This window comes from Notothenia coriiceps, unplaced genomic scaffold (assembly GCF_000735185.1).
Source record: "Notothenia coriiceps isolate Sejong01 unplaced genomic scaffold, NC01 NC01_scaffold00001470, whole genome shotgun sequence".
Lineage (NCBI taxonomy): Eukaryota > Metazoa > Chordata > Actinopteri > Perciformes > Nototheniidae > Notothenia > Notothenia coriiceps.
This window is the reverse complement of record NW_011334171.1, coordinates 56,996-74,414: the sequence shown is the minus strand read 5'-3', so window position 1 is coordinate 74,414 and position 17,419 is coordinate 56,996. Positions and strand designations below refer to the sequence as shown.

At 38.0% G+C, this 17,419-nt stretch overlaps 1 protein-coding gene across 1 annotated transcript in view; it reads left to right on the top strand.

Annotated features, from left to right (window-relative positions):
- The window catches only part of mnd1 (meiotic nuclear divisions 1 homolog (S. cerevisiae)), a 20,418-nt gene extending 3,977 nt beyond the window's left edge, over positions 1–16,441 (top strand). The window contains exons 3-8 of the mRNA XM_010790188.1: positions 572–629; positions 2,325–2,473; positions 7,102–7,176; positions 7,303–7,417; positions 12,797–12,841; positions 15,083–16,441. Of these exons, the coding sequence (XP_010788490.1) occupies positions 572–629; positions 2,325–2,473; positions 7,102–7,176; positions 7,303–7,417; positions 12,797–12,841; positions 15,083–15,189 (549 nt within the window). The 3' untranslated portion in view covers positions 15,190–16,441. The remainder of the gene's footprint in view (positions 1–571; positions 630–2,324; positions 2,474–7,101; positions 7,177–7,302; positions 7,418–12,796; positions 12,842–15,082) is intronic.
- The last annotated feature ends 978 nt before the right edge of the window (positions 16,442–17,419 follow it).

The window sequence follows — 17,419 nt, the reverse complement described above, 5'->3', positions numbered from 1 at the left end:
TTATTGCCTGTGGGATGAAGCTGTCACTGAATCTGGTTGTTCTTGTCAGGATGATGCGGTAACGCCTGCCAGACGGCAGCAGACTGAACAGTTTGTGGCTGGGATGATGGGGGTCTTTGATAATCCTGAGGGCTTTCTTCCTGAGCCGCTGGGGGTAGAGGTCCTCCATGGATGGCAGCTCCGTCCTGGTGATGTGCTGTGCAGTTTTCACCACCCTCTGTAAAGCCTTACGGTTGAGGGCGGTGCAGCTGCCGTACCAGGCCGCACAGTATGATTATGCATTTTAATTGAATTTAACACAATTTAATAAGTATTTAATCATTATCCCTCATATTGAATAGGCTGTCTTATTGTGAAGAAGACGAAAGCCAACTTGCAAACTGCTACCAAATGATTACTCTCTTTCATACACATATCATAACTAAACGGACTGGCCTAACAATGGCTTTAATGTGCTTGAAAAGGGAAAGTTGAAAACATTTTAGCACTAAATAAGGTTGCAGATAGATGCTAAATTGTTCCTTTTTCGACTGTACCGTGATTACAAATCTTGAATATATTCTCTTCTCAGAAAGATGTGTTTCAGCTGAAAGACATTGAGAAGATCGCCCCCAAGCAAAAAGGCATAAGTGAGTATTGATCCACCGCTTTGTATGGTGCTTTTTGGTTTGCTCTTGTCTGTGTTTGTGTTTCCCTTGCTGGTTTTTAAAGGTTTGTGGAGTCATTACTATATTTTTAGAAAAGAAAAACATGATTCTCAGAGCTGAGTCTGAACAGGAGACACTCGAGGGATTTCTAATGGCAAAGCATAAACATGTTGGAACTGATTATTCTCTTATTTTCATAATTCTTCATCCAGTCAGTCTGCAGATTTTTAAGAGGTAATTGACAGTGAACAGAGCTGTTAATTGTTGCAGTACACGTTACTTGAATATGCATTTTAGCCTAAAAGAGTATTTTAAGTAAATACCAAATATGATCTAAATAAAAAACATTAAGGACTTTTAATCTACAATGTTTGTGAGATCAGCAGAGAATTTCTTTCTGTTTCAACACGTTCTCGACAGGTGAACAATAGATATAAATCGGTAGTGTTCTTAAAGTGTCATACATGGGGCATGGATCTATTGATACCAACTTTTGTCTTTAATAAGTAACATTCTATCAGATTATCTCCAAAGACAACAAAGTCAGTGTGAACAGGCACTACACCCTCATGCATTCATGAAAACATTGCGGTGACATGCTTGCAACATGGCCATGGCAACCAGGACTAGCTGTTGCCATCTTAACTGTATTTATTCTGCAGAACCAGCCTTATCGACAGCAGCAATCTCACAGTGCAGAGAACCATTGAAAGCTTTTAGTTTGAAATGAAACACATTTCCTCATTGTCAAAATTGAGCTTAGATTAAAGCGGGGGAAAAATACGATCTTGCATTTTTAAGAGCTGCAGAGGAACAAAGCTGTGTTGTGTATGTTTGGGTGGACATAACATTAATCCAGAGAAACTGGATCATGTTGCTGTGATTAAAAGCACATGTTTTTGTCCCCCTTACTTGGGCATGATATAGTTACTAAGTGATGGGGGAGGGGGCAACAAGAGTTCTGCACTATGGGCACATGTTCCTGTAGAAGGGGGGGAACATGTTAGAAAAGAGACCAAGGAAGCAATCTCAGCTACTTTAAACAAATAGTGGTTATAAAATACCGGTAACCCTTAAAAAGCAGAAGTTGAAAAAAGGCCAAAAAGCTATCTGAGTCATAGAAACAAGACCAAGGACTGGAGTCAGGCACATACAGAGCTTGTTTGATCCATCCAGAGCGCCTTTCATTTTCGCATCTCGTTTTTATTTGTGCTCCTGTTCAACATCCAGCTCAGCCCTTAACACAGCAGATAGGCGCTTTCTGTTTTCACAGTGAAGCGTGGGAGTATCACATTTCACCGCTGACACTGTTCAAAAAGGAACTCCTCTACTGTTACATCCTCTCATGCAATGTTCTCTCAGATAAGCATAACACGGCCCGATAGGCAGCAGATGTGAGGGTGAAGATGTGCGAGCATTCGAGTGGTACGCCTCGCCAACAGGAAGAATTAGACCTTCTTGTATTTTTCAAATCCTCAGTAAAATGCAATGTTAAACCTAACATCCGAACATCACCTTAAGTCTTCTCAGCGTGTAACAATCAAACCTCCTGTTTGAATCAGTCGTGCACAAATCAATAATCCACAAATAGCTGCTGGAGAGTCAGAGGAATGATGGAAAATGTGAGTGTGTATGTGTAATGTAGGAGGTGTGTTTTCCTCTCTCTGCTGCTTTAAGCTCCCATGAGTGTGAAGGACGTTCTGCAGAGCCTGGTGGACGACAACATGGTGGACTCTGAGAGAGTGGGTACGTCCAACTACTACTGGGCCTTTCCCAGCAAGGCCCTGCACGCTCGCAAGAACAAACTGGAGGATCTGGAAAACCAGGTGAAGACGCTCGGTGTTAAAAAACAACCTTATGTCTCAAAAGCTGCATATGATATCAAACAAAACAGAATGGATGAAGAACATCTTGCGCTGTACAGAACAGAGACTGTTATGTATAGCATAACAAGAGATGATGATAGATTTTTCCATCAAAACAAGTTTTCTATTAGTGGATAAGGTAGATTTGAACCAAAGATATTTTTTTGGTTTTTCAGTTGAATTATATTTAAAGTTCAGTGTAATCAACTGTTAAAAACATACTGTTCACATTTTTTTTCTCCAATAAATGGATGTTTTCAAAGTCAATGAATAATCACATTTAATAATCGTAATTACAATTATTGACCCAAATAATCGAGATTATGATTTTTGCCATAATCGAGCAGCCCTACTACACATGTTTATTACCTTTGTCAACGCACTGAAATCTGCAAAGCCCCCTCCGAAAGACTCGTTACCAAACACTGCAGCAAATGGATCTGAAACACACAAGCATGTAAGAGTCACTGAGCATTTCACACTTTAAATTATTGATTTGGCACTTTATCTTTTAAACAGCTGCAGTTGCGTCTGTCCCCAGAAGGGGGCGCTGCAGCTCAGTACCTGGATCTGAGCTGGCGTTCACTGTCGTCCCGCCGGGAGCAAACGGGTCATTGGATGCTGCAGTGTCCTTCTAAAACACAGAAAACACATTACTGAGCATTTTGTGCAAAAAACTGTGGACGTGAATCCTCAAACCTAATCTGATTACCTGTAACTCAAAGAGAAGTACATCGGACAAAGAAAAACACATCTTCACTAAACTCACCTTTAGATTATTATTATTCGCTTTGACTGACTTGATAACACCTTATATTACCCATAGGTTAACACAGTGAACCACTACACATTCTTAAAGTGCCTCAATGATTGCTCTTTTGATTAGGGAGACATGGCTACAGCTGATAGATTTTAAACATAATTGTGAACAGAGACAAATGTGCCTCACGTGTATATAGAAAATATACAATATATAAAATGATTTAATATCAATTTAAAGCAAAAACAAAAACATTTCCTAGTTCATTTTTGTCCAGTTGCTGCACACAAACACACCCAGACATACAGACATGACTTTATACTATGTAATACTTGTGTCAAAACGATTTTAAACAGCCATGTTGTTATTCTTCTGAGCACCAGGAAAAGCGCTACGAAAAGAACATGTTATTTTTCATAGATGAGATTTAAATGCTGCCATCTTATTCCTTTTAATAACAATGCACAATAGTATAACTCCTGTCAAACTTCATCATATGTCTGCCAATATTCTGGAAGGATGTTATTAGGTGTCTGTCAGAGATGTTTAACATTAAGGTCCTTTTGAACGTCAACATTTGTGTACTTGGAACATATCCAAAGGATTTCAAACAGACTTCCAAACGGACCAAGCTTCTGGATTTTGGCCTTTTTCAAGCCAGGAGGGCTATCGCTTTATGTTGGAAAAGTACGGATTGGTACTACTAGTAATAGCAGCAGTAGTAGTTGTGGTAGTAAATCGACTTATAATGAAGAAAATTAACACATTTGTTGCCATAGTAATTTATGCACTAACTACATTACTACTTCTACTACAACATTTGAATCATCAGGTCTTCCTCATTTTCCTCAATTGTTCATATTTGGTTTATTAAAATAATGATATTGTGGTCATTGTTAAAGAATGTCTGCTATTATTATGAGTATTATTATTTGTATAATGCACTTTCTGCCTTCCTGTCATTAGGAGTTAGAAATGTAATGGCTATGTAATAGATTAGAACCTTCATTCTCCTAAACTGCTGGGACATTTCCCTATAGCCAATACCTTTTATATTTTCTACTCTTCACTTACTTGTCAGCATAGGTCGGCATTGATGTACAGAGCCGACAGAAGACCTTGTTTATATTGGCATCATATTGAGAGGTGCAGTGACGTGTCATAAAACCAGGAAGTAAGCTGCTGGTTCCCTCCACAAAAAGCAATGGGATTTCTCCACAGGGTTTTGGAAAATAGCTGGAAATAAGGTCTGTGGAAAACGAACCTGTTTGATAAATGCACGTTTTGTTCAGCCGGATAATCTCCACATGTCTACCCTACTTTTATAATTTTCGAATCATAAATCTAATCGATAGATTATAAAAGGGTTTTAGGACGCGTCACTGCACCACTAGAAGCCAACTCCATCGATCAAGCTGGCTGAAACGTTCTCTCCCTCTTCTTCTCATGCTCCCTGTCACTCTCCTTTAACTTCCTCCGGTGACTTTCATTATATTTAAAGATAAGTTTTATTAGGCCCGGCGCGCACTGAGCGGTTTACCGCTGGTATTAAAAACATTATTGGCAAAGGTGGCGCATGGATAGTCTGTAGTGAAGGAGCGCCGCTCTCGCTCAACGGAGAGAGCCTGCTCGCGCTGTCGGGCTCCGCAAGCAAACAGCTGCTATTGGCTTTACACCCAACAACGAACAACCGACTTCAAAAACCGCCTATAGTTGTAGCGTTGATAAACGAAACAATCTTAACAATAATGTAGTCAAAGCAAATATTTATATAGTTGCACCGACGCGAGGACAAGAGAAAGTACGTTATGTTGGCCCAGTAGTGTCTAAGTGAGTGCTTCCGGGCCATTTATGTTGAAGACACCTGTAAAAGATAGTAGTAGTATGTAGGTAGTAGTGATAGTAGTATAGTAGTAGATAAGTAGTAATAGTAGTAGTAAAGTAAGTAGTAAGTAAATAGTAATAGTAGTAGTATAGTAAGTAGTATATAAAATAGTAGTAGTTAAGTAGAGTAAAATATTTAATACGGTAGATAAAGTGGCGACGCTAAGTAGTAAAGTAAGTAATACAGTTAATGAATAAAAGAGATAAGTAGAAAGTAGTAGTAGTAGTAGTAGATATATTAATAGTAGTAGTAGTAGTGAGGTTAATATTATAGTAGTAGTATAGTGAGTAATAGTGAATAGTTAATAGTAGTAGTAGTAGGTAAGTCGCGTTAGAATGAGAGAACGTCAGTAGTGATGGTGATAGAAGACTGAACAATACATCCGACAATAAAGGGCAACGCGGAAGGACATTTCTTCAAGCTGAGACGCACTGTTTATGCAACATTATGAGGGNTAATCGAAATAAAATGATTATTTTTTTATTATTATTATTACTTTTTATTTTTTAAATATTTTTTGGGTTTTTCAGTTGAATTATACTTAAAGTTCAGGGTAATCAACTGTTAAAAACATACTGTTCACATTTTTTTCTCCAATAAATGGATGTTTTCAAAGTCAATGAATAATCACATTTAATAATCGCAATTACAATTATTGACCCAAATAATCGAGATTATGATTTTTGCCATAATCGAGCAGCCCTAGTTTACTGTAGTGCTTCTAGTAATAGAATGACGGGAAGAAGAGGCAGTGGATGAATTATAATGGATATCTTTCATCCAGAGGTCGCGTTAACTGAATATTTTCCGTCTATGACGAATTTTTTTTAACAATGACGGAAAAATCTGAAAGCCGTCCGTCATTTTGACGGATTAGAACAAATTTAGAACAGCGCCACTGTTTCCCCGCAGCGAGGCTCTGGTGTTATGCCGTGTTATGCATGCCAGCCCAAAAGGAAATTATACCGTTTCCAAACCTAACTTTGCCGAACAGATCATTGAAATGTCTGTGAGTATTTGCTTTACGCTGCGCGCGCTCCCGCGAGGTGCAGTGAACACGCATAACACGGCGCGAACAGTCCCCTGTTGACAGTTGAGCGTGCTCTCTCCACTGGATTTTGACGGAAATGTTACGATCCTGCCCGTCAAAATTACGGGCAGCGAAAAGGTCTAGCGCAACCTCTGCTTTCATCATAGTGTTTTGGTTTCATATTATTTCCTCAATTTCTTTATTGATAATAAACAGAGAATTCCCGCCAAAAAATACAACGAATGAGCCCTATTAATAACTCAGCACTGAGATTCTCCCATGTTGCACTTGGTGGTTTTGCTGGGAGATTGGTAGTGTCAGAAGTATCACTCCTCGTAATCTCGGCAGGCAGATGGTGAGAGGGTGGCGACTCCTCAGAGAGCGATGGCCTCCACATTTCTACAACAGAAGTTAAAGGATCTAGGGCCGCAATCTGTCTAGCAATGTAAATTGTATGAATGATATCATGACTAATGAAGTGATGGCTCTAAATTGTACATTAGAAAAAGTCTTATTTACAAACAAATAATAACCCAGCTTCCTTTCTTTCAGACTAGGGCATGCTTTGACACTCTAATGCACAACATAATTAGCTTCTACCGTCAATAAACCATTAGCGTCTAATGCACTGGTGAGCAATCATAGGAAACTGAGATTTTTGGGAGGTTTACATAATGCTTAAAAGCTACAAAAGCCAGATTATCTTCTGCTCTCTTGTCAAAGATGCGCTAACTAATGTTGATTTGTTATCGTTCAGGACATCATTGTGTTTTCTCAGCAACTGTTGACACTTTGAAGTTGAAAAATAATATTATTTCATGCCAGAAACAGGAAAATGTGTTTTGTTTACATGGTTTTCCTTGGTGGAAAATGTGTGTGAAATTTGCCTGATGTTAGACTATTTAACTTTCCAGATTTCTGAAGCAAAACAGCGAAAAGCGTCCGTTCAGAAAGCGGTTGAAAAAGCGAAAGTAGGACGTCAAGACACAGTAAGAACCTTTTCATAAAATGTACCAAAATCATGATGTACTGTGAATGAAATGTGCTAAAAATAATAATGAATCTATTAGAGTTACACTTATAAAAAGCCAAATGATGTGTGTGTGTGTGTGTAGAAGGAGAGAGGCTCTCTGCTGAAGGAGCTGCAGGCTCTGAGAGAGGAGCGGACGCAGCTGCAGGCCGAGGTCGAGAAGTACAGAGAATGTGACCCCGAGGTCGTCGAGGAGATGAGTGAGTACAGACGCAACGTGACTGCTTTCTTTTTCATTTTCAAAGAGTTTGTTTAAAGCATTTCGCTTCAATCAAGTCACCTATGATCACTGAACAGAGAAATATATCTTCCTGTAAAACGTAATACAATCCAGCTTCATAAGGTGACTCAGTGAAACTCTAACGGTGTGAGACCATGTCAGAGTGCTGGTTATTCGTCTCTATGAAACTGAACTGAGTAGAATAGAATCGTTTAATGTCATTATACATGTACAATGAGGTAAATAAATGCTTCTCCCTTTCAAAAGGTGCCATCAAAATAAAAAACATCACAACATAAAACAACAAATACACGCAGCATACATACTTAGGAATAAAGAATAAAGTGCTGTCATTATTTCCAGGGGTATAAAAATAAAATCTATTATGTAATAAATAATAATAGTGAGTTGTGAAGTTATGTGAGAATGGATTATATTTAATATAATCAACAACAACCATAGCTGCTGCATTGGACTGCATTGCATCAGACAAAGCTTCCATTTGACTGTTCATTGAGTGTATGTAGAGACTCATGCTATAGGCAGCGTAGCTTAACAGCCACTTCATTACAAAGCACATTCACAAGGAATTCATTGTTGAATTTTTCCGGAGCATGTAATGTCAAATGAATTGTTGCCACTGGATTTAAAAGCCTGCATGTATTCTGTAATCTCTATAGATATTTGTGGAGGTTTTGACAATCACCAGAAATATCTGACAATATAGCTTGTATCTAGTGAAATAATGCTAAAAAAAAACGTTTTTCTAAACAAATATGGAGACTTGATTCCAACATGAGGTGGCTTATGAAGGCAGATGGTGTTTTTTTTTTACATTCAGTTATGATCTCTATAAGAAGAGAGGCAAAGGTGGTCAACGTTAGTGAAGCAAACCACTCGAGGAGCTGGTTTCACACCCCATAATGAATCCTGAGTTGTGCCTTAGGTGCTGGACGATTTCAGTTCAGCCTCCCACTAATTGTCACAAATAGCAGTGATAAAAATAGGACTATGATACAGTTGGCAGACATTGTTTAAGCTTGTACATTTTTCAACACAGACTTACTGTAGGCACATTAATGAAAACTGTACCAGAAAAGAACTGCAAAGGAGTCCAGTGAAAAAACCCTTGACTCATAGTGCTAAAAATAACATAGGCAGGAAGTGTTACCATTCTCTCCTCACACATTACATTGAACATGTAGCTGTTCCTGGCTGTTGAGAAGGCTCTAACCAAGGTATCCAAATAAAGAAAAGCTTGTGTTTGTGAACAGAGACGGACCACAGTTATTTGTTGTATGAATAATAATATGACATAACTAAAGACATGATTTAGTTGTGCAGGGTCTGATTAAAGGATGTCACGTCGTACTGCTGAGAACCAACATGTATTTGGTCTGCAGGGTCACAGTTTCTCACGGTTTGAATCAAATGAGAACAAGGAAGTGAAAAGTTGATTGCAAGTGGTCTTTGCTCAACATTTGAAATACGCTCTGATGTCAGTATTTAACCGTCAGCTGGAACCACAAACTGGTGTCATGCAGATACGAGACGACGAGTGTGAACAGTGAGCAGCTTCCTGCTGAGACACAGACCTCTGCTTTCTGGTCAGCTCTTAAACTTGCATGTCAGTTTGAATTGCTCTCTACAGTAAATGAGCAGTGTGACCTCTCAGCTCTGAGGGTTTGTAGTTAAAAGCTTTTTATGGCGAAGACAAGGCCACTGGCCCTGACTTATTGACACACCTCTTCTATAATACATCCCCACAATGCACACAGCCATTAGTGGTATTACAAACATCTTACACCACCTTGAGTTCTTGTTACAGCTGACCTGTGGAGAAGGGGGGGTGTTACCGTATGTACACATGTGAGATGTGAGATGTGTGGTGTCATAAAAATGTCTGCTTGGTTTGCCTGCACCTCCCTTTGTTTCACCAAGCATGCACTTAGTCTGCACACACGCTGTTTCTTTCCACTTCAGCATTACATTAATATTATGTCTTCTACTGACAACAAAAGAGACATGCAGGCAAATCATTCCTGGCTAATGTAGTTCAAGTTAAAATAACTGTTGTAGCAATCTTACAAATAAATTAATTTGATTCACTTATGACCAAAAATATCTATGAAGACGTTCTACCATAGATACCGTTATAGTTTTGTATCTAAGTTTCAGATGAAGTTCCAGTAATGTAAGCATTTACCACAGTACTTGTATTTGTATAAAAGTACCTTTTTAAAAGGAGAAAAGCCAATGTGATATATTTTACGACAGCTGTGGTCTGCCAACTATTCTTTATGGTAGATACATTAAAGATGTGTTTTTAAGGTTGGTGCCAAAACGTGCTAAAATCCAGAAAAAAAACCCATTCCTTTAACATTTATATTTGTTTCCCTGCCCAGAGAAATGACTTCATGATCACGTTGTTGGAGACTCTGCAGGAGCTCGGCCTCTGGTGCTTGTGATACATTCATTGCCAAGCTTAATCACTGCAACAGCTGTTGGATAATAGATCCCAACCTCAGGAAAAGTGGGAAAAGGAAAAACTGCCATTTTTTTATTTTGAAATATTGAACCGTTGATAAAACATTTAGGCTAAGTATAATACATGCAAGTCTTACATATCACAGGAAAGGAGGCAGAGATATGAATTGTCTTTTTGTTTCCAGAGGGTATATACAGACTTCAGGGCCTTCATATTATTCAACTTGAATGTATCCCCTCTGTAAATCGAGGCTTTGGTATGAACTTGTTTGGAAATGGGGCAGAGATATTCATGTTATCTTTACATCCAGAGGGTAGAATCCAGGGCCTTCTTATTTATTACCTGTCATTTATCTTCTGTGTAAGCTGAGGCTATTGTGAAAGTTCAGTCTCTCATCTTTCTCTGTGCATACCTCTCTAAATGTTCTGCTCTACTGTGTGCACAGATAAATCACAGAGATTCAACAGATAAACCCATTAGTTGGCGAGAAGACACACTTCCTCTTACTTTAAATCATGTGTTCTTTGCTTTTTGTTATATATTCTTCTTTTATAACTACCACACACACACACACACACACACACACACTCTCTCTCTCTCTCTCTCTCTCTCTCTCTCTCTCTCTCTCTCTCACACACACACACACATCTCCCGTCAGTGCAGCTTGAGTTATGCTCAGAGAGATTCTATTTCTGTGTGTGACTTTATGTTTTGTCTGCTGCTGAGGAGGCTTGGACTCGTCTTGCAGGATGGGCTCATACCTGTTCCCCCAGAAGTGATACTCATTTGTTCAGAGACTATTTTGAAGTAGATGTCTTGTTGGAACCCGTGGTCAAAGTACATTTAGCAAATAATACTTCTGTACTTTTATTTTAGTGACATTTTAATATGCAGTATTTCTTCCACCACTGTTCGAACAATAATACACATACATTTTGACTACTTACCCCTTTAATATATAGAATGGGTATTTGAGATTTTGAATAATAAATAAAATATTTCACAAACAATATTCCTTATTTTCACCTTCGGCACATGTAACCAACACCAAATATGTATTATGTACTAATTATTGGCTATTGAATTTATTTGAGATGACCTCTGCTGTGCGCATGTTTGACAAAGATTGAATGATTTGACAGCAGTTTCTAAAATGATAGAAACAAATATGCAAGTCCAACATTTGAATGTATTTGACTGTAGTCGCTGTGTCTTATCCTATTTAATGTATTATTTAAAGCTTTAACGTCATACATGCTCACTGTCGGGTCCACAAAACATACAGGATAAGTGGCAACAAGTTGACAAATAACATTTGTATTCAAGTTGCATTTGGCATGTCAAATTGTTTTACAGTGATGACCGCACCCACAGATACCAATAAGCATATGTGGCAAAAGGTGGGGCTAAAAAAAAAAAACACCAAACATGGGAAGGGCAAAAAACACGTGAGAGAAAACACAGCCAAAGGCGTGTCAGATATGACACGTTATGAAGAGGCAGTGTTACAGTTGGATATGATTTCAAACAGCTTATTTACAACCATTTTGAAGGAGAACAACAACAATACACAGATTTATGGATGATTTTGGAGTTCTTAAATTACTTAGTCACCAAAGGTAAACATAGTTTGTGATCGTCTTTGTTGTCCTTCCCAGGTTGTAGCAAACTACCGTGATGTATCGGGTTCAGATAAGCAGAATAGAACATTAGTCATGTAGCCAAACGCAGGCCCATTCACAGGTCTATGAGTCAGAAGTTATGCAATTGAGTCCCTCCCACTTGCAGCTGCTTTTTATTTGTCTTCCTATTAATGTTTGTTTTTATCCTTTCAATCTCAATTAATGCTGACATGATCATTGCTGACAGTCAATGACATTGCTACTGTTCAAGGCCTTGAAGCAGATCACTCCTCTGCTTTTCTTGAAAGACAAATCAAGGAGAAATCTGCAGTCTTCATAGCACAGCAGCCACAAAAGTGTTGGTTTAAAACCTAGACACTCGATGATGTTACCTGCTGTTGTTTCAGGATTCAGTTTTATTGGTCACTAAATATTTCCCTTAAAGCTTGAACACAATCCCAGCACGTTGCTCAGACCTACGTCAGGTTTCTCCATGGGTTTTTTCTAGCTGCAGCTGCAGGGGAGGTTTAGGCTCAGCTGTCCACTTTGATTTCATAGTACTCCACAACTTGTTCATACAGTATGACCGTAGCAATCCAACCATCACTTCACCGACCACACGTTCCTATATAAAGGGAATTGTTTAGTGCCAACCTTCATTTATGTTCCCAGTATTTTCTGTCTTGTGTTCAGAGTTTTGTGGCAGTTTAATTGAGTTTACTAGACGTGGAGTAAATTTGTTGTAGAAAACATTTTCTACTTTGAGGTCAACAGCATGTCAGCTGGGTGTTCTCATGAGGCAATCACTCCACATTGCTTTTTTTCACATTGGCACAGTGTCCACAAAACAAACATATGGCTTAAGGAATTTCAACACAAAATGAACACTGCTTCCCTCATCTATTCTTTTCATTTTTTCATTTTCAGTCTTTATTTCAAACAGATAAAAAAATAACAAATAAAAAATAACAAATGTGAAAAACAGAATACCATATTGTTAATACAGTATTTATCCACATTCATGGTAATATTTGTATATTCAATAAAAAAACAAAAAAAAGTCTTCATATTAATAATAATAATAATAATAATAAATCAGATACATGAATCTAATAACATGAAATATCTCATTACATTTTAATTGATTGCATGTAGTATTTTCTGTCCAGTATAAATTATAATTAACTCTTAAAACACATTGCATAAATAAGGAATAGCGCACATGTTGATCATACATTTTGTTTTGCAGGAAAGTCAAATGGTGTTGCAAAAGATGCTGTTTCCAGGTGGACAGGTGAGTTATTTTACATTTTTAATAAAAGCACATTTAGTAGAATTGAGCTGCAGCAATTAGTTGATTAGTTATTCAGAACAATTCATTGGCAATGATTCTGAAAGCTGCTGGTTTAACTGTCTTGCTTATTAGTACATTAGTAATTTGGACTTGATAACATCACCTTGGGTTTTAGGAAAATGTGATGATTTTGTTTTTACAGCAGCCAGTGGTTGAATTTTCAGAACAGATTAATGGATATGCAAAATTATATTTAGGGATGCAATTTATGATCTGATTATAAACAAATCAGCAGAGTATTTGTTTGACTACTCTTCTCATCCTATGCTCTTTAAAACATTGGTAAATGTCAAAGGGTTCGAACCAACAGTCCAAAATCAAAATGTGTTCAGGTTAATCTTGTATACCCCAAAATAACCGTCAAACCCTCACATTTGAGAAGCTGCACCTTGTAAAAATGTTTAATTATTGCTTAAGGAATACCTAAAACAATACATTTTCTGCCCCTCCAATCATCAATTGCCGCTTAACTCAACAGTAATACAGTTATCACAGAAAGTGGTTTATTTCCATTGATTACTCTTTAGAGCATCTAGCTGTAAGGGCACTTTGTGTCACCTCCCTGCAGTCAACACTTATGCTCTCTTTGTGCATTCATTGACCTCAGGGGTAACCTTGGCGACAGCTGACCCACGGGGATCATGGTTACCAGCGGGACCTGTGGTGTTTTGACTTTTCAGGGTCAATATTGCCTGTAACCGGTCTTCAAATCACGGTGTCGGTTTTTGTTGGCACATTTCGTCTTTACTTCCATAGAATTATAGTCCTTTAAACACACTGTGAGTCATTGGTGCCTCTTCCATGATTTGTTCTTCCCTCATCCGGCGTGGACAGAGCTAGACAGATTCATGAAGTGTTCACACAGAAGCTTTCTGAGAACAAGTACAAGCTTTACTACAAGCTGTAAAGTTCACAGCTGTCCTGTTACAAGCACAATTTCCTTAGTCCTTTCAATCAGCTGGATTTTACCGCTACCAAGGATATTGTGTTTTAAATCGCAGATTTTTGTCTGTTTTTGTCTTTCAAGATTACGAAAAAAAAACGTTGTAAAACCCTGTTCTTTCTACATTACCACTTAAAACCCATGCACACACCAAAGTCAGTGGAGCAGCTTTGAAAACCCAGAAAACTAAACAGAAGGTCTGCACTATTCCTTTGTAGTTAGCAATTGTTTTACTCTATTGTTGCATTTTCAACAAAATCCAAACAGAAAAGCCAAGTCTACAATGTTTGCTGGAAAAATAGGCTGTGTCCTTGTGTGCCTCTTATTTAAAAAAGATATAGCTGGCGTTATTTTTGCTTATTACAACAGACTCCTGCAGTGTTATGTAACAACTCCCCCTTCATGTATTGAAGTGCCTGTGGCTATACCACTTTTCACAAGCGGTGTTGGGCAGCTTTACCTGTAGTCTCGTCGCACTGAGACACACCCACACAAAGAGACTCGCATACAAGCCCTGACACACTTCCCCACTCACACATCCTGAGTACAGTGATCCTTCAGGACTCAAGCGAAAGGCATTACTAATAGCAGGAGTTTATTGACTTAAGATCTTGATAAAACTGGTGTTAATCTAAAGGGAGCTATTTGTTTTCCTCATTCAACCGGTGACACATCCACACTCTGCCGCTTTTTAATGACCCTGAAGTAGAAGTAGCTGAAATGTTTGGCAATGATTCATGCATAACTCTACTGGAAAGATTAAAGGGATCAAATCAGCACAAAAACTGCTCTGTCAAAGAGGGCCCCTTCTCTCGTTAACAGCTTCAAACACATTCATTCTTCTGTAATTACCCAAATAACCAGGAAAACAATCTGTCTTCAGAAGTGTTCAGACGGTATTAATCAACATTTCAGCCAAAATACCTCAACCTTTATCAAAACAGCATAGAGTTAGTGCTACAGATGGTTTGTTCTTGGACTCGACCATCATTCTCCAATCCAGTCATCTAACTATAATTCAAACTATCTAACATACTATGTAAAACACTGGAAGGGCCATTGCATCAGTAGTAATAATAATAATAATAATAATAATTCTTGGAAAAGCTCTCAAATAAATGCCAAGTGCTCAAAGCGCATTACATTACATATATTACACATGTAATACATCAATACTGTGGACAATACCCACAGTATATTCTCAGCTCATTGTACTAAGATTTTATTTTTGTTTTCAGACAATGTTTTTGCCATTAAGTCATGGACGAAGAAGAAGTTCAACTTTGATGACAGCCGCATGAACAAAGCCTTTGGGATCCCAGAGGATTTTGACTACATGGAGTGACTGCCAGCATTTCTACAGGGGTTCATAATCACAAAAAAGGGAACAAAGGCCTCAGTTTGAAGGCAGTTTCCCCGGTCTCAGCAGTTCTAGTTTATTTTCTGTGTATAAGAGTTATATGAAAGTCCTTGTGTGGGCTTGAAGGATGGATATCAGTAGTTTTGCTGTGGCAGATGGACTTTATCAGCTGATATGTTGCTTTGGTGAAACCAGAGAAGAGCAGCACAACCATTAGTGGCCCGCAGGGTGAAGGGGTTCTGTGATGAACACAATCTAGCCCCCTGACTTTCGGGACACCTGTTTGCATGGAAACTGAGAGCCCTAAGTTGATGATGGAAAAGGAATCAACCCTTAACTCATCTGTGTATCGTCTGATCTAATGTATATGGTTTAAACAGATGTTGAGGAATCAAATGATTGTGATTTTTCTTTATGTTTTAGTTCGGCTGGGACAAAAAAAGTAAAAAAGCTTTTGGCTATACATCCAGTCCTATTTGTTCACAAAAAGCACCCTGGGACTGAAGGGGATTTAAACTACAGAGAATGTGTTTGGGATATGTTATGTTAACAAGTGCTGTAAATATTTAAAGTGCATTTACTTTTCCAGGACCTCTTTTCTCTTCCTGCAAATAAAATGTCCTTTTGAGTTTTACTAGACATTTTCGGCAGTCACATTCATTCTAAAACATTGTGCACAGTGCAAGTAAATGTGCACCCTCCTATTTTTGTGCTTGAATTTTTTCGATACATTTCACCTGAAACATTGGGATTTCAAATGTTTATCACAAAAGCACAACATAATTTTCCAGAGCTGCACACTCACTTTCTGTATGACCAAAAAAGGATCACTGTTGTCATGACATGTCGAGAATGACTGCTGCCCTGCTTATTTCCTCCCTCTTTCTTCTGTCAAACCAGATGCAAAACAGGTAGTTGTCAGTTCTGTGTTCACTCAGTGACCTAGTTGATGAAACCAATGTGTCTGCGTTTGTTGACTTAATATTTTTAAATGTGCTTCGTGCTCTTCCTGTCTTATACATCAGTTTAGTTTTCTTTCCAGTAGATGATTGATATCTGTTGATCGTGACTTGCTTTTTATTTATATGTTGCTTCATTCAAGTTATCTGTAAGCCATTAAAGAAGAAGTTAGTATTTGTTCACAAATGTTATGTGCCCAATATATCTATCCTTGCAATCTCACCATAGCCTAATGAGTGTCCTGTTTATGTTATGTTTAATGCTTCCTAATGCATAAGTACAGTTATCAATTCTAAAGATAATCTAAAACTTAACAATGTGCAGATTTAAATGTCTGCTCTCACATGTTGTGTATTTATTGTGGCAACCCTTAGCAACTTAGAAGTGCACTGGTGAGCAACACTGATCCAGCTAAATCATTCTTGTAAATGCCTTGTTGCAGCATGGTAAGGTGGAGCTGACACACCCACAGAAGAGTAACCTGAGTGTGTGTGTTCATGTGTGTACCTGCCCAACCTGTCCCGACTGATTCACGAGTCCAAAACACTGAATGTCAAAGCTCTCCTGGAGGGCTGTGCATAGTTTTTACCTCACTGTCGCTCTCTTAAAGACGACTGTTTAATGCAGCTTCTTTGGTTAAACATGAATTATCATCACAAAAGGCCAACAATACAATAGCAAACCCACTAAATGCCTTCAGTCAACCTAGCTGTATCGGCTTAGTAAAAGGACATCATTAAATAACACTATGAATTAATGGGTTTTATTGACTGTAAGGTAAATACAGATTTATACAAATGTAATGCTATAAATATTAAAGTACCAGTACAACAATGTAGAAAAAGTCCTACAAGTATAAGGACTGCATTCAAAATCCTACTTTAGTAAAAGTATATATTGAGCCTCAAACATTATATATATAAAACGTTATATACATTTAATAACATGTACTTGTATTAATGTCAATTTGAATATATTTTGAAGCTAATGCTATACTTTCACTTTAAAAAAAAAAAGAATCTCCCTCCAAAATGTGGTGGAGTAGGAGTATAAAGCATGAGATGGAAATACTAAAGTAAGAATCTCAAGTGTGCTTAAATGCAGTACTTGAATAAAAGTACTAAGTTATATTATTATTCTAGAGCTGAATCATATCATAAAATAATGTCTTGCTTTTGTAATGTAAAAAGTAACCAACAATTTCAACAGTGCAACATTTCCCTCCAAAATGTGGAGTAGAAGTAAGAAGTAGCAT